This window comes from Acomys minous, assembly GCF_964271855.1.
Source record: "Acomys minous genome assembly, chromosome: 20".
NCBI classification, from domain to species: Eukaryota; Metazoa; Chordata; class Mammalia; order Rodentia; family Muridae; genus Acomys; species Acomys minous.
The window spans coordinates 6,715,747-6,734,895 of record NC_140502.1 but is presented as its reverse complement, the minus strand read 5'-3'; the positions used below and the strand labels follow the sequence as shown (position 1 = coordinate 6,734,895).

At 36.9% G+C, this 19,149-nt stretch overlaps 1 protein-coding gene across 1 annotated transcript; it reads right to left on the bottom strand.

Moving 5' to 3' along the window:
- Positions 1–1,157: 1,157 nt before the first annotated feature.
- LOC311590761 (vomeronasal type-2 receptor 116-like) lies at positions 1,158–13,562 on the bottom strand (the record flags this gene model as incomplete). Its single annotated transcript, XM_084770025.1, has 6 exons — positions 1,158–2,062; positions 4,860–4,983; positions 7,052–7,264; positions 8,553–9,365; positions 9,824–9,938; positions 13,450–13,562. The coding sequence occupies 6 exons, from the start codon at positions 13,560–13,562 to the stop codon at positions 1,158–1,160; spliced, it is 2,283 nt and encodes a 760-aa protein (XP_084626151.1).
- Positions 13,563–19,149: the final 5,587 nt, after the last annotated feature.

The window sequence follows — 19,149 nt, the reverse complement described above, 5'->3', positions numbered from 1 at the left end:
TATCAAGCCATTATTCTCTCTTCTAAGTTCTAATACTCTAACTCCTTGTATAATATCATGATTCACTTGGCTTGCCCCTGCAAGTAGGAACATGTTTTGCCACCATGTGAAAACAGGAGTATACTCTCCCACAAAGATCTGCAAATTTTTAATCACCATTCAACAGGCTTCAAAGTCATTCACTCAGATATTAAAAGAAGAACTTTGATTTTTAATTTGAACATTTTTTATTTTAAAGAAGAAAAGAACATTTACACTTTGCACCACACTATGCCTGAATAGTTATAAACTGTGATATAAGTGGATGAGAGCAAGACTACTGGGATGATGTAGACAAATGTAGTAGCCATGACTGCTATAACACCATTAGAGGAAACAGTTAGAATCATTATAAAATCAGATAAAACATGTACTATCACTCAATATTTGTTGGTCATGCACAAACTTAATAGATGTTAGTTAGAAGCAATTTACTAGTCAGAATACCTGGCCCAACTCAAGACCCAAACCATGGAAGAAAGCCAACCACCAACACTAATAATGTTACTCTGCTCTGTTGCAGAGAGGAGCCTACATGAGTTATCATCTGAAACGCTTCAACCAGCAGTGATTCAAAACAGATGCAGAGACTCACAGCCAAACATGGAGTGATACATAAAGAGTCTTGTAGAACAGTGGAGTGAAGTTGAAAAAAACCTTCAGGTTATAGGAGCTCCAATAGAAGATCAACAAAAATAGCTAACCAGGGCCCAGAGGGGCTTAGTGAGACTGAAGCAACAACCAGGGACTATGTATGCACTTGACCTAGGTCTCCTACATGGATATAGATGATGGTAAAAACATCTTTCATGTAGGTTCTCTAATTAGAGGCCTGGAAACTGTCCCTGACATGGGCCCTCTTGCCAGCCTTTTGATAAATTCCTCATCGTGGAACTATTTTCCTATGCCGTAGGTGAAAAGGACCTGCTCTTTCCTAAGGCAAGTTGGTAAGCTGGGTGGATGAGAAGGGGATCTTCACTTATCTGAGGAATAGGAGAGACGTGGTGGGAGAGAGGGAGGAAGGGTGGGACTGGAAGGAGAGAAGATATTGGGTTTACAACCAGAATGTAAAGTGAATCAATAAATTAATTTCAAAAATGGATTTGTGAGATATTCCTTTAGGAATATGATTTCTCCCTGATCTTTTGAAGAGAATTTGTGTGTGGCTTGAATACAATTGTGTAGAACTTGGGAACAAAGATGCACCCCAGCATCCCGGCACTGGAAGACAAGATGGAAAAAATCTCCACAGCCACCATGACCTTTCCCTTGGTGCTATGGTAGACAGGCAGGTAAGTGATCCACACAGTGCAAAACACCAGCATGCTGAATGTCAAGAACTTGGCTTCATTGAATGTGTCAGGCAGGTTCCTAGCCAAGAAAGCCACAGTGAAGCTTCCCAGGGCCAGGAAGCCTAGGTATCCTAGGACACAGTAAAATGCTATAACAGAACCCTTGTGGCAGACAATAATAATCTGGCCATGCTCAGAGTGTGCATCAGTATTAACAGAGGGAGGAGAAGCTCCTAGCCAGATTGAACAGAGAATAATTTGGATGAGTGTACAGAGAGGAATGATGTAGTTAAGACTTCCTGAAACCAGAATGTACCTCATCCTTCTTGCAGGAGCTGTGACTTTGAAAGCCAGAACCACTGTGATTGTTTTGGCCAACACAGTGGAAATAGCCACAGTGAATACAATCCCAAATGTGATTTGCTGCAGGATGCAGGAGACTGAGTTTGGAAGGCCAATGAAGAGCAAGGAGCAGAGGAAACAGAACATGAGTGACACGAGTAAGATGTAGCTGAGAGCACGGTTATTGGCCTTCACAATGGCTGTGTCATTGTGCTTCAAAAATACCCCAAGAACCAGAGCTGTGAAGGCAGAGAAGCACAAGGCCATTAAAGCCAGAGCCATCCCCAAGGGGTCTTCATAGCTCAGAAAGATCACAGCTTTTTGGACGCAGTGATTCTGCTCTGTGTTAGCATACTGGTCCTCTGGACACTTCACACACTGGTCCATGTCTGAATGAGGAAGGAAAGATTTGTTATTGCAGCTTCAGCAGTTTATAGACAAGAGAGTTCAGTAAGTCTCTTGAAGATGATTTGCAATACCTCCATTTTATTGCTGATAATATGATTGAAAAACATTGCTGTACAGCAAAGCTTAGTTTTATTAATTCTTGTCTTCTCTGAGAACAAAACAGAACCCTCATTTGTCTATTTAACTGTGTTGAAGAGAACATTTACCATATTTTCATAAAGCACAGATTTCTTATATTATTTGGAATGCTATCATGAGATGACTTACTCTGGTAAATTCATAAAATCAAAAATTAACCACCAAATGGTTGAGTGTGTTTTAAAACCACCTACCCCATCCATCATTTCCTCATAAGTTCATTGACAGTTTAATTAATGCTGTCTTTAAGAGAGATGGAGACTGTCTTCTACTTGGGCCAGACCTCTCATAGCTTTTCTTATTCCAATTGACCAGCCTGAACATACTGATATAAAAGGAATAGTAAAAGAAATTATCCGTGATTGGTGTGTGTGTGTGTGTGTGTGTGTGTGTGTGTGTGTGTGTGTGTGTGTGTGTTTGTGTGTGTGTGTGTTTGTCTGTCCATATGAAAGAAACAGGTGAGCTCATAAATTTGGAAATAATTTGATTCATATGGGAGAAGTAGGAATGTGAGTGTGAGAAGTAAAATTTATATAAATGTAATATTAATGATTGAAATTTGTAAAAATAATTAATATATCATTATTTATGTTGTGATCTGGCAGTATAAACATTAATTCTTCAATCTAGTTAATGAAAAGCACTAGGTGTCTACTGAAGATAGATACCTCTACAGACTGAGCATGACAAAGCCATACATCTTGATCCCATCATCATGGGAAACCTCCTGCACATTCCTACTTCCCTAATTCCAATCTGTATGACACACAGACTTTGAGTATACTAGGGGATAAAATATATATTGATAAACAGCATGAATAAAATGAAATAAGTACCATAAAGCAAGAGTTGTAGCCCAGATTTTTTTTGTATAGAGCAAAATACCACATTCACAATATGATTATCCCAAATGGCATGCTCAGGAAACTCGATAGCAATTGTGTCGATTCACTTGATAATTTCAGAGACTTATGATGTGCTTCTAGTTTTAAAAATCTTTTTATGTAAAACAATAGATTTCTGGACAACTGTATTTTCTTAATTTGTCTGAAAAGCCAGAAGTTTGGCTTAACGATGAAGAGACTGTTCTGCTTTTTCAGAAAACCTGAGTTCAGTTCCCAGACGCCATGTGAGGTGTTTAACAACTGCCTGCAACTATAACTACAGCATTGTTAGTTGTCTCTCACCTGCATCTGCCCTTGAGAAAATACACAGTCCCAACTCACACATAACATTAATAAAGAAATGATAAAAAAATTTTGTAGTTATTGATTTAACTACCCCTAATTCTTGTTATTTTTATGTTTAAAACAATTTTATTACATTCTGTTTAATACTTTTGCAGTATATTGGAATGCATAATCGTCAGAAGCATTTTCTAGGAGTTGCTTGACTCCTCTTGCTATATGGTTTCTGGGGGTGAAGTACAGTCATTATACTTAGTGGCAAAAGATTTAAATGTTGAGCCATCTCACTATCCAGATATGAGTTTTTAAAATTTCCATTTCATTACACAATATGAAGGCAAATTGTGAGAAAAACTATTCATTGGCCATTTGCGTCTAGCCAAGCACAAACATATAATCATTTGACTAAAGAGGCTCTGTAGGTGGCAATAAAACTTTAATATTTGTGCCTAATTGTTTTCAGTACAAAACCACTCTAATTTATTATTTCATGAAATCATTAAGTGGGTGCTATATATATAATATTTCATATAAGTCCCTTTATATTTTGTAAATTATGTGTCAACATTTACCCCTACTTTACTAGAAACAAATGATATCAGACACTTGAAAATGGGCTTCTAAATATTATATGAATTCTCTCTCTTATGGATCAGTTTCTGATAATATTATAAGTAGTATTTATTATATCTATGCTAATTTTCCTAAGGATACAGATATAGTTTCCCCACCCCATTACCCAGTCTAGGCAATCTTTCGCCCTAGTGTTTTAAATGGTGCTATGAACATACATGGTGTGCATAGACATATATAGGGAGACATACATATGTTCAAAAAGAATATGTGCATATTTGAAAGATTAATGACTGGAATGTTTCCTACATGTAGTTATAGAGATTAATCACAAGGAAAGATCTTGTGTAGAATTGCTCACATTGCAGTTTGATTATGAAAATTGTTTCTTTGAGAAAATGTCATATGACATAGGGGAGGGGAATAATGGAAAATGGGAGGGAGGGAAGAGTGGGAGGATACAAGGGATGGGATAACCATTTAGATGTAACAAGAATAAATTAATAAAGGAGAAAAATAAATAAAAGCAAAAATACAATCTGCCATAAACTGCTTATTAAATACCCTAGTTCACTCTGGGCAAAGAGAATTATGGCTAGTTTTTGACCCAATGGTTTAATTTATAGCCTGAGAAATTTAAAAATATGTACCTGAAAGACATACATTTTCAATGGATCAAAATATAGGTCTAGGCATAAGGTATTGTTAATATTTGTACTCCTATGACTAATGGAGGAAATTGTATATTTTATTTTTGCAGTTGCTTTTTAGACTCCCTCAGCATTTGTGTGTGTGTGTGTGTGTGTGTGTGAGTGTGTGTGTGTGTGTGTGTGTAGAGGATTACCATTGTGAAGGCTTTACCACAGTAGTACACACTCACTTGTTCCATTAGAAATTTCATTTTCTGCGCAGTGGATACAAATAAAGCAGCAGGCTGACATTCCCTCCTGCCTGAATTGTCTGAACCCAGGACCACAATCAGCACTGCATACAGAGGGTAGCATCTGAGAAAGTAATATACATGCTAATATCAGGAGTTTTATCTACTTCTGCCATAACTATATTGTATTAGCATGTTAATATATCAATAAGATTATTTTATAAACAAAAACTGAGGGAACACATTTCACTTAGCACTTTGTGTAACGCCAAACATATGAATCTATTTAAGCAAATGGATGAAAAGTTGAGATTATTACCAAATCTTATCAATCCAAGAAAAGAGAACTTTCAGTTTACTTTGTGCAAACAGGACAGAAATTGCAACCTGGTTTTCTAGTTAATTTTCATTGAGCTGACACAAAGAACAGTGAAATGACAGGATTAGGGGAATCTTAATTGAGGAATTCTCTCTAACAGACTAGCCTCTTTTCATATCTCTGAGGCATTTTATTAATTGGTATGCATTGGAGGAACGCCTAGTTTACTATTGAAAATACTGTCCCTAGGCAAGTATGCATGAGAAATCAAATAGAGGAAGCCAGTAAGCAATGCTCCTTCAGGGTCTATGCTCTAGTTTCAGTCTCCAAATTCCTTCCTTATCTTCCCTTGACTGTAATCAATGAGCCAAATCAAACATTTTTCCTCATTTTGACATGGTTAATGCTTAATCACAGCATTGGTTTAACAAGTTATGAATAAAGCAAATCTGAAACAGGTGAACTATCTACTCAAACCTCAGATAACAAACATATCCTCCAATAAATTAAGACTGTAAATATGACAAATTGAGTGTAAAGATAGTGAGAATGTGTTAAAATACAGACCCTGATGTATTGCTAGTGACAAAGTGCTGGGTTGATGTGTAGGAAGCTAGAATTTGAATTGTTTCCTGAAATGAGAAGATTTTACAGAGCCTGTGCGTATGGGAGAACCTGAGTACAACTTAGTTTGTGTAAAGTTAATTGAATGATTTCTTAAGTTAAAAGAAAAACGTATTTGCATTAGACTGAACCTGATGATGGGACTGTATATGCTGCATCAGAAATTTGCTGATTCTTACAGTCTCACTTTGAATCCTTAATTCAATATTAAAGTCTATGTGAAAACCACACTGTTGCTCATGCACAGTCTAATCTCATATTCTCCCCAGACACAGTTAACTAAAGCTCTTTCTGTGGAAGAGAAAAGGGTGTCACTATGTAGCACTGGGATACCTCAACTCCCTATGTAGAACAGGGAACATTTCCTTCTCTCTTTTTGCATATATTTTTGTAAGGACCACAATTTAGCCATACTAAATTAAGCCATGCTAGAAATTATGTGCTTATGCTGCAGGCTGTGACCTTTGAGTTGTTTACCTTTGCTCAAGGAAGTCTTGTGTTCTAGGCTATCTTTGGATTATCTAACTTTGCAAGAAATAAGGAAGTCCTTACAGGGAACTACCCAGAGGATTAAGCAAGTTCTTAAAGGGAGCTATTCAGGAGATTGTGTTCTTGCCTGGGGGCTAGGGAAAGTGGGATCCTGTTGACCTTGCTATATAAAGTCTTACTCCTCAGCATTAAAGAAAGTCTTGATCAGAAATTTCCAGACTTGTCTCAATTTTCCTGCGTCTCTCTCCCCATTTTCAATCCCCATTCTCTCTTTCAGGTGAACCCTGGTTCAATTCATTCCATGGGCCAGGACATATTTTCACATTTATTTTGGTACTTGGTAAGATTCTAATGACAATTTTGAAGAAGAGTGGAGACAGTGCATATTGCTCTTCAAATTCTGGTCAGTTTGTTAAGGCTCTTCAAAATCTTTTTCAAAGGTTCTCCAAAAGTGAAAAAATCACCATAGAGTAATGAGAATGGTACCTCAAGATTATTGCTTATTTTGTAGAGATAATATCTATGAATCTTCAAGCATCATTTTTTATTCATATTAAAAACAAAACAGGTTCTAATAAAATAAAACTGTACACATTGCATGATTAAATTCATTAAGGAATTAATAATAATGTCACATCAAAATAGCAAAAACACCATGATATAGGAGGCTAGAAATAGGTTCCTTATCTCACAGTTTATTTCATTTCACTAAGTTACAAGAAAGCATAAATGCAAATCAGTACAGTTATGTCAAACTTACCTGTCTACTTCCTGAGGCCCACTCTAGCATGTCTTCAGATAAATGGAGCTGTTGTCCATGTGGAAAATGGGGGCTAAACTTTCCTATCTTCACCTTAAGTGCAACACCGTGTGGAGAATTCCTAATGTGAAAAATGTCACACTCTTTCTGGTTAATATTCACTTTGTCACCAACAAGATTAGTGAAGTGGCTCTTTCTCATCAAGGAGTGCATCTGAAAGACAGGAAGAATTATACACTCTATAAACCCTTCCTTGATGTGAGAAAGTATATACTGGTTTCATCTGAAAAGCAATTTGTTAAAGGTATCTGGATGCAAATCTCGATGAGAGGGAAATGATATATTAACTTATCATAACATTTGCTGAATTTAATTCTCTTAAAGGAACCTAAAAACAAAAGCTTTGACATACATGTATACATCAAACAAAGATGTACAACACACTAATATGTGCATACAGAGAACTACATCCACACATAGATGCACACATAATATATCAACACACATTTACTTACATACTCATCAACATAATGACCAAACAGAGATATGAACATATGGACACAAAAAGACACACAAGTACAGAAATGCACAAAACACATACATAGGCACACACATGCATGCACAGACATATAAACACAAAAAGACACAATGGAATACAAAACCCTACACAGATATATTGACTCATACATCTATTCATGCTTACAGCATTCAAAGACAGACAGACACACACAGCAACACAGATATACATATGTGCAATTGAATACACAGAAACACACAAAACATAGAGTGAGAAACATGCAGACACATGCACTGACATATACCCTCAGAAAATACACAAAGACAAAAACAAACAGAGAGGCACTGATATACAGGCAAATTTATGCTAATTTTTACAGACAGGCACACATAGTCAGTTGGCCAGAAACACACACACACATGGACGTGCATACACATATGTGTGTGTGTGTGCATGTGTGTGTCTACAAATGTGCAGTGAAAAACATACATTCAAGCACATGAACATATGTGTATGTACTGAACTGATTCACAGCAGTATTTTCTGTATAATTACACTCAGCCTGTGAGGAAGGTCCTCAGAGACTAAAGTTTAGACAGAATCAATTGATAAAACTTGAGAAATGCATCCTAGTACTTATTACCTCAAATTTTACAGTTTATGAAAAAAAAACACTCATCCTCTCATGATATATAGCATTAACGAGGAAGTTCCAATTATGTCTACAGTATTAGAACAGGTGTGATTATATAGAGGCACTCTATTACAAAATCACTGATTTTCATTAATAGTGCCTCCCACCTCAGTATCTTTATATTGAAGATATATACAAATCTCTCACCTTACTTTGTCAGGATCAAACAGTTTAGAATCATAGGTTTTAGGGGAATATTTCCTAATCCATTTCCCTTCAATTTGGACATCTGAGAGAATCCTAAAACTATGATATTAACTGCACAATAATCGTCCAAGAAGAAACACTACCTTCAAGCAGTGATCATCTGGTTCTATCCCCTTGTCAATAAGCTGCTTGTTTAACATTTGAGGAAGCATATCATGAAAGACATGGGCCACAGCATACACAGCATTGTATATATCATAACTGCTATCACTAAATGCCATGTCAAAAGTCTGTGTCATTAGCCAGTCTGAGGAGGCATAGGATGAGCAGTTCTTCATTGTCTTACAGTTAAATGCTGAGGCTTCACAGTTAAAATCCATCCATTCCTGGCTTGCCAGATATTTATCTGAGTATTTGAGAGGGTTCAATTTCTGCACAAAATTTTTAAAACCAGAAACCTTACCATGATAATATGCAAAAGCAAGAATCCCATGGAAGGAGTCAAGTGTGGAGTCTCCCTTTCCTGTAGTAACATCCCACTGTGACGTGGTGATCCATATTCTCTGTATCCCTTCAGATTCCCAACTTCTAAAAATCAAAGCTAGAGTACTGTCTGAGTTGCCGTAAATGATAACAACATTTGTGGACGATGTCACGATTTGGTTGTAATACACTTCAGCTCTTGACTTATATAACTGCATATTGACAGGGACTACACTCATGAAGGCAAAGCAGATTCTATTTTTTTCCATCTCTCTTCTCAAATATGAGAGAAATTGGATGCCCTGATCATTGTCTGAGATGGCTAGACCAACCCAGTTCCAGCTGAAGTAAAGTAAGAAAGAGACCATGGCCAAGGCAAGAGATGTATCCTCATGGGCCAACTGATGCAGGCAGGGGAATTGTACGTGGTCATTCAGGACAGGATGAAAAGTGCCATAAGTAAGCTGAAGTACCTAGGACACAGGGAGCAGCTTGAGGTAGGATGCACTTCTAAGAACTTGTAAACATATTCCTAGCTGTAATAGTTCTATAAATCCCCCCCTCCTCTGTTACTTCTCTCCTAATCCCTATTTCATACAAATAAATATAGGATCCCCATCAAGTCTCCGAATAAAACCATTTAACTGCATACATTGACATAAGGCCAGTAAGACCAGTCTTCTACTTACACCCTTCTTAACACCTTGTTAATGCCACCAAAAGCATTAATTTCATTAATTTTCCCACATCAAAATCTCACCTTATGATATTTGATGCTGTAAAAAAATGTGTGAAATAGCACAGATGTTTCCCAGTTTGGTCCTGTAAACACTATTATACATTTTGCCTCATGGCCACAGCCATAATTAGGAAAAATAATATGACTTTCTTGAGAAAAACGAATAAGACTGTATAATTTTGCCATGCTTACACATAGTGGTAATTTAAACATTATAGATGTATTTGGTAGAAGATCAGGGTGTCTGTTGACTTCATCCATTGAGAAAGCCAAGGCCATAGCAAACTTTTGGTTTTCATCTTCTGTTCTATAAAAGGGTAAAATATTTATTATAGACAAAGGTCTACACAGGATCATTTGAAATCAATACAATGGCTATGTGGTGCTTGATTAAATTGTCCCTCACCCCTAAAGTTTGAAGGAAACATCCATTGTAATGAGGTTGGGATTACATAAGAATCTGGCATGTTGGAATATCTATACATGTTTATGTGAGTTCATCTCACCAAAATAAGCATTTTCCAGAGAAGGCATTATCCACCTGGGGTTTTTGAGTGCTTGTTCAGAAGGTAATGATAAGGCAACACTTTGTCCAAACTTCAAATCTGATCATGTGTTCATTTTTTAATTATTCAGAAATGTCAAAAAATACCCAAGATATGTGAATCCTTGAGTTTCTCATATTTCCTTCTTAAATTAACTGAATTTGCTGAGGTAGTGAATGAATGACTGATGAATGAATAGGCAGTGTGTCTTGGGACACATTTGGCTCCTGTACTGAAAATTGATTCTAATTAGTGGCCATGTATTAAGCATATTCCTACACATTCATCTTCATATTTTTTCTTAATCTTGTAGATTATTTTTAAAAGCAGAATATCTTTTTAATAAATTCACACACCACAGGTGCACTTTTAAAAAGATGTATGTTTGACTTTTGAAATCAATCAGTCCGTTTCACAGAAAACTCAATACCCACCAGCACAATACCTGGGGATAACCCAAGGACACTTGCTCAACTATGGTCATAGCAGCTTTATTCATAACAGCCAGGATCCATATATATATATATATATATGGCCATCAATCAAAAAATGGATAATAAAACTGTGCGACATTCATACAATGAAATACTACTTAGAATCTAAAACCAATAAAATCACAAAATTTACAGGTTAGTAGTTGTAACTAGAAAAGATCATCCTGAGTTTGGCAATGTGACCAAGAAAGACACACATGATATATACTTATTTAGCCATATAGTACAGGATAAACTTACTAGAACTCACAGACCCAAGGAAAATAAGAAGAAGGAAGAGCCAAGAGAGAATGCTTAATTCTCACTTAGAAGCAGAAGTTGAATAGACAGCCAAAAAAGTTGAAGATAGGGTTCAAGGTAGGAGAGGGAGCACAGAGAGACATGAAGGTGGATGTCAAATTGGGGTAGCTATTGCAGGAGGACAGAGGGCCTCAAGGGAAGGGAGAAAGTGGGTGTAGACATCTGTCTGTCAAGATGGAGAACTAAGACAGGGTAGGTTCTAGGATAACATGGAAGGTGACTCTAGCTGAGATTCCTAGTAGAAGGTCATGGGATTTAGAGGACATCCTCTAACTAGATAGAACTCCTAGTGGAGGGAGGAGGACAGCAATCTACCCACAATAAGTTTGATGCAAATTTTACCCTTCCTACAAGACATGCAGTGATAAATATGGAGCAGAGGTTGAGGGAATGTCCATCCTAGCGAAGTCAAAACTGAGATACAGCCATCAGTGAATCAAAACAGATGCTGAGAATCACAGCTAAATGTTGGCCAAAGTGTTGACAGTCTTGTGGAAAAGCAAGGGAGGATAAGGATAAAAGGACCAAGGAGTGAATGAGCTCCACAAGAAAAACAACAGTGTCAACTCATGAGGGAAACAAAATGTCTTGTGGAGACTGACTCACCAACCAAGAACTATGTGTAGACTGGACCTAGGACCCATAAACAGATGTAACAGATGGGCAGCTCAGGCTTCATGTAAGTCCCCTAGTATGGGTACTCTAGGCTGCATCTGACCTGAATTCTGTTGTCTGTTTTCTAACTCTTTCCCCTGGTGGAGTTTCCTAGTCAGGCCACGAGGGAAGAGGACACATTCAGGCCTGATGTGATTGCTTAGTTGGGATGGGTTTGTAGTGCAGCTTCCTTCACTGAAGAACAGTGATTGATATAAACTGGAGGGAGGGAGAATGGGACCAAGAGTAGAGGAGGTAGGGGGCTATTATTGGAGGGAAAATAAATTAATAAATGAATAAATAAATATACTAATTAAAAAGATGTATGTGTATATGAATCCCTGTGAATAAACATTAGCAATGCTTATTTATGTGATAGTAATGTAACTTATCCCACAATTTTGAATGAGGTTTTGCTCTAGCTTGCATCTTCAAATCCACAGGAATAAGCCTTCACCAGACATGCATGAACAGATTAAGTGTGTGCACAAATATCCCAGGATCATTCACTTACTTTATTTCTAAAAAAGCATATGTGATTCACATTTGACAAATAGTGCATTTTTTTCTTATCAAAACCATATTTTGACCATGCTTCCAGTTACACTATCAGAACACTAGCATCCGACTGAGAATTAGATACATCTGAAAATTACAGAAAGATTTTTCATACCACCATTACATGTTTGTAAAATAGAATATAAAGAGAAAAGCTTATGATAAATCATTCTGATATTTTTTTAATAAAAAGGGGCAAATATTAATTTGGAATGTAAGATCTTTTTTGTTTCTCCTTATGGGAAGAAGTGCTGTGCTTGAAAAGAACTAACAGAAACCCATAAATCCAAAATGTGTACAGTAACTACATGGCAAAATATGCAATTGTACTTAGTAAATTAATGAAAGAGAAACATAAGTGGCAAGGGTGATAAAATTGTCAGAAAATAAGCAACTTAGACATAAAAAGAAGACATATAATTTTTAAATAAATAAGAGATGAGCTACTGGGAAACTTCTGTAATCCAATTCTCAGCCACTGTCAACTAGACATGCTACAAATGCAATGCAGTCTAGTGACAATGAAAATAAATTGTCACAACTAGTAGTGATAGCCTCACTTTTCAAGCATAAAATATAAAGTTTAAGCATTCATTCTTTATGTTAAAAAGAGAGTAAAGAACTGGGATTTGTAATACATAAAAGTCAGTAGTTGTGTAAGTATACAGGTTATGATGGAGATATAAGGGCTAGTTTAAATTCACATTACACAGAAAAGATACTTATATTCTTCATGCAGGTTCAGAAGTCATAGTGTTACCACATCGAGAGAATTTCAGAGAGTAACTGAGCATCTGTGTGAAAGCTCTCTGTACCTAGGTGTAGTCCAAACATTAGAGTCCCCAGCATATGTACTGGTAGCTACACACTGACTAAAAAGTTATCAATATATACTCTATGGTTAATTAATTGTACCTTCTCAGAGTGAAATTTATTGAAATAGTATGGGATAATTTTTGATAATAAAGCACTGATTTTGTGCTTTGGAGACTCTCAACAGGAGGGCTAATCCTGTGGATCATGTTAGAGATTCTTGTGTTCTAGACTCGAAATCAGGAGGCTAACTGGAAGAAACATAAAATCCTCTGTTTACCAATTTAAAGTCATAAAATAGCATTGAGTTTGTAAGAGAATTCAGGGTTGTTTAATGGTGAACACATTGGAAGAATAAGACAGAGCATTCAAAGCATCATTCTGTTTCTCATCTTCACACCTCTCCTGAAATACTTGTGATGAAATCTACATGAAAAAATACAAAAGCACTTACAGCGTATTCAGAATGTTGCTAAAATAGTCTTTCTTCAATGGCCATTGCACTGCATCAAAGGTGAAGATACAAGCTGTCATGAAGTTTCCATCCTTTTCTTCATTCTGTCTCATTCTCCAAAAGCACCTGGAAGGAATGGAACTGGCCACGAGAACAGCAATGTTCAGAAGCAAGTATAACAAAGTCAAAGTGAACATCTTTTTCATAGTGTAAACCTGTGTATTATGGATTGTGAAGTGTCAAGCATATCAGCCTATCAGATGGGCACCCATGTGTACCTACTCTCTTTTATATTCCTGGACAATGGAAAGTCTATTTGCACATTCATGATTCCTTTTCTCCCCAAGGCCCCTTCTCATTCTGGGAGGAATCTTCCCTGCGGCTTGTCATCTGAGGTCCACAGTCCAGGTAATAAACATGGTTGATAAATATATATCACAATACTTCTGTCTCTGGTTCCATGACATCATTCATGTTTGCAGCAATAAGATCCCTAGGCAGAGGCCCTTTTATTAAAAGTTGGTCTCAGAACTATATTAAAAATATGTTTGTGTGAATACCACTAAAAACTATGTCACTAGATTTTTTTTAGATGATTGACAGTGAAACATAAGTTATTGATCCAGGAGTGACACACTCTTGAGTCTTGCTGTATCCAAAAATTATCCACTGACTCAAAAATGGCAGATAATTTGCATGTTAAATATTGATTTTTAAATGTTAAATAGCATCTAGAGAGAATTCCAGATGTTTTTGTATCATTTCAACTATTAAATAAGATGTATCACTCCATTAAACCCTACATTATTAATGAGAAACTAAGTTAAATATTTGAGTTCTAACTCATGATCTCCACCTTAGATCCTCAGTTCTCACAGATCAATAACTTTTGGTGACCCATTTCTTGAATTTAATCTTTGATTTTCAACATTGAGTTTGATCTTTTATATTCAAGTAATGTCTGTAAGGAATTCTTATGCTGAGTATCTTCGAAGTCAATAAGAATTGGGAAACAATCATGGATTTCATTGTAAACTCTTCCTATACCATTTTCCTGTTTATTTGAATAATATTCTTGGTTATACCCTAGAATCTGCATTGCCAGTTTGATGATGATAATTTCTTCCCATTGGTGTCACTCGATACTCCATCCTTAATTCCTCTAGGCCTTGGCAGTTCTGAAACAATACTTGTCCTACTTTATTTGTGGAAAAATGCATATGTCACAAATGCACACCAACGAACACTTACTCACATAGACTATTGAAACTATAGTCTATGAAATCTCTGAATTTCCCAAGTTTTACTGTGTAGCTTAACATGATGACTACAATTTCTGAGAGTGATATTATTTTTCCAGGTTGAGCACAACCCCATTTGTGCTTTTCATCTGAATTCAAATAAGTGTAGAAAAATATGGACCCAGTAACTGTATTTGTTTAGTTTTATCTTTGATTTTTTATTTCAGTCATTTATGAATTAAATAGAAGCAAATTGTATGCATCTATATAAGCATTTGCATTATTTAATTAAGAATAACGTGTATATTTAAGACATAAGATATTTAATTATCCTTTCAAAATTCTAAAAATGCATTGCAAATAGCAAAAATTACTACATACATATGAGGGTAAATCACACAAATTTGGATGATATGTCTTATTTATTTGCCCATTAGTTATAAGGCATTAAATTTGATATCATATCTTGTATATTCTGAAATAAACATGGTAGACAAGTGTCTTTGTGCTATGCTTACTTGCATACATACATAATTCATAAGAGGTTTGATATAGCAAAAATTATTCCTACATTGGCCAATTGAAGTAGATGTAGCCTGTTTACCACACTGGAACCTTCAGTTTCAACTCACACTACAAACATTTAAGGGAACTTTCACAATTCCTCTATTTTCATTAACTCATTTGGTCATTATTTATCTATCCATTCTCATCATGATGAGGGACACTCCTCCTGACTATTGTTTCATATTTTTATATCTAAACTAACATAATTGGAAGTTTTGTCAAATTAGATAAAAGTTAAAAATGTAATTCTGGATATGAGGAAATATGCACTAGGAGGTATGTAGTGATGACCCAGTCGTTAAGAGCAGAGACTGTCTTTACAGAGATCTAGGTTTCTATTCCACATATCCATACAGAGCCTATAACAGTTTATAAATTCAGTTCTAGAGGATTTGCTTACCTATTCTAAACTCTGTTCACTTATAAGCATAAGATGAATAAATTCTTTTTAATACAGAAGTATGTATTACTATCTATTTAAAGCTACCAAAAGCTTTTATATTTTCTCACAGTTATTTTTAACAAAAATTATATAAAAACACAAAACAAAATACGCCACATCAAAGATGGACAAGGCAAAATAACAGAAGGATAAACACCCAAGAGAACGCACAAGAATCAGATGTACACCCATTCACACACAAAAACACACACACACATACACACACACAAACACACACACACAGGTATTTTAATCCATATTAACCTGAAAGCTATGCTATATATGCAAATGATCTGATTCAGACCATGTAGGACGTGTGATTTCAGCTTAAACCTTTTTGAGAGCATATGAGATTTTCTCAGTCGATTTAGAGGCCTTATGAAAGATATGGATTTTCTTTGATAGCTGTTTCAAGTTCTGTGATTGAATCTTCTAGTCCAAGATTCATTACTCCGTCTGTTGGATTCTCTTAGAGAAGCTTGCCTCTACACTGCTTGTTTCTTATCTAAGTTCTCTTGTTCCTGCCTTTCTTCTGTCTGTGCTTTTATGATTGTTTCCATTATCATATTCAGAGCTTGAACTATTTTATTGATTTTCTTCATCTGATTCTTTGCATTTTCCTGAACCTCTTCCATTGCCTCTCTATGGGCCTTCTTAAGGTCTTCAATCTTTTTTGCTGCACCTTCCTGCATTTGTTTATCTATTTTATTCATTTTCTCCATTATCATCTTCATTACTAAGGATTTGTGGTCATTTTCTTGTGTTTCAATTGTATTTGAGATGTCATGGTTGATTTCTTTAAGATAGCTATTATCTGGAGATTCCATATTGTTTTCAGTTTTGTTATTTATATTTTTACACTGGACTTTATTCATATTGATGTCTCTGACATTGGGAGGTAGTTTCTCTTGTCCTCCCCTGGATCAGGCAGGTGACCTGATTGCCGGTCCAGGATATGTTACTCCACACCCAGGATTACCCACTGGTTCAGAAGAGACTGATGCTGTTACTCTATACCCTAAGGATCTGTTTGAGGTAGTTTAGATAATGCTTATTGTCCTGTCTTTGGCTAGGATTTGAAATTTCTACCCTCAGCCACTGGGTATTTGGGAGCCAAGGTTCAATGTAGCTTAGAGTTCTGGAGGCTGAGTTGGCTTGTAATGGTTGGCTAGGATTTTGCATGATCCATCCAGGCCATGGGGCCTAGGTTAAATCCTGCTTGAGAGAGCATATACTGCCCTCTGGCTTGTGGTAATCAGCTGGGCTATCATCAGATCCCTTGATGCTGGTTTGGCACTCCTGCTATGTTGTGGCAGCTGGTCAGGCTCCACCATAGCTTGTGGGAATGGGTCCCGGGGTTGGTGCAGGTGGATAGGTTCAGACCCTCACTAGAGCATGGGAGGCCCTGCTGAACTGTGTTGGCTAGCTAGGTATTTTTCAGGATCTCTTCAGGCCATACCAGTTCAGCCCAGTTGAGAAGAAACAGTCCTATTGGATGGCTGGCTTGAATTTTCATGCTCCATTCAGACCAGGGCTCCATAGATGATTCACGCTGAGTGTGTGGCTATGAAGCTGTAGCTGGAGTGCAAGTCCACAGCCACATGGACCCTCCTGTGGTCCCATTGTCCCTCTGTAGATGGGCAGAGATATCTGAGATCAGATCTATCCCATATCCACACTCTCAGGTCCCCCTGCACCCACTGGTTCTGATACTATTGTGTTTTCTACACATCAGTCAGAGAGAGAGAGAAAGGGTACAGATGAGGTAGGCACTTTCGGCTGCTTTGGCTTTGTATTTTGTGCCTATGTGATCTCCAGCACCTGGGGCTTTCTGTGGGCTTATGGCTAGGCCTGAGGTCAGGTGCACCTGTTTTCCTGATATTTCCCTGGGCAAGCAGATCTGAAGTTTGGCACTTTACCACCCACAGTTCAGTCTCAGATACCAAGTCCATGCTATAGAGCATGACTGCAGATCACCAGAGTAGGTACAGGTCCAGATTCTGGGGACTGTAAACCTGTCTTCCCTGGGTCACTTGGAAGAAATGAGGTCGGACACACCTTAGATTTGGACATTGTGGACCCATTTGAACTAGAGCTCTTTAGGTCTTGTGGTTTGTAGATCCAAGAAGGGTCCCTACTCTCCATCCGGCAGTGTTTGGCACCACCATTTTTTATCTTCCTGAAAAGCAGTATCCTTATGCAGAGTGTTTAAAATATCCTCCTATAACATTCTTAAAGATTATACATATTCATATATATATATATATATATATATATATATATATATATATATATATATACACACACACACACACACACATATATTATATATATATGTGTCAATGTGTGTATGCATTTCTGTGTGTGTGTGTGTGTGTGTGTGTGTGTGTGTGTGTGTGTTTTCATGTCTTGTTTTATGCACAGGTGAGTCCAGGTAATCATATAAGCCAGAACAGGACATCTTATACTTTGGAGCTATTCTATCATAGGGTTAATAACATAATTTTCAGGGTTGAGCAGTGAATCAGGCCTTATTAAAAAGCAGAACATGATATGAGATACTAAAGATAAGGCACGAATCTGTATTCTTTAGTATTCTTTATGTTTATCAAATCATCAGTCTTCTAAGTTTAAATCATCAACTTCCTTGGATTACATCAAGATTCCCTTACCTTTCCCCTGTAAGGAGGAAAATTGTTTTACCTGCATGCACAAACATGAGGTCACTCTCCTACAAACTTCCTGAATTTTTTAATCACCATTCCACTGGCATCAAAGTCATTCACCCAGATAATAAAAAGTTTCATTTATTGAATGTTTTTTATTCTAAAGAAGAAAAGAATATTTACACTGTACACTATGCCCCAATTGTTATAAATTGTGCAATAAGAAGATCAGAGCAAGATTATGTGGACAACATAGACAACTCTAATAGCTATAATTCTGGTATGCATCATCATTAGAGGAAGCAGTGAGCATCATTCTAAGCAGAGACAGATCATGCACTGTAGCCCCATATGTGGTGGTTATGTACAAACTTTATACTTGTGTGTTAGAATTCATTTACCAGTCAGACTACCTGGCACAAACCAAGACACAGTCCATGGACAGTGCCAACCCCTGAGATTAGTAAGATACTCTGCTATGCTTGTAGACAGAAGCCTAACTGTGTTGTCCTCTGAGAGTCTCTGCTGAACATAGGTTTAAAACAAATACTGAGACTCGCATTCAAACATTGAGTGATAATAGGAAGTCTTGTGGAACAGTGGGAAGGAAGGAGAAAGAGACTTTGAAGTGACACAAACTCCACAAAAAGACCAAAAGAGCCAGCGAACCAAGGCACTTAGTGGCTTGCTGAGACTGAGGCAGCAACCAAGGACTAAGCATTACTGTATCTATGCCCCCTACACAGATGTAGATGATGGGCTGCTCAGGTTAAATGTGGGTCCT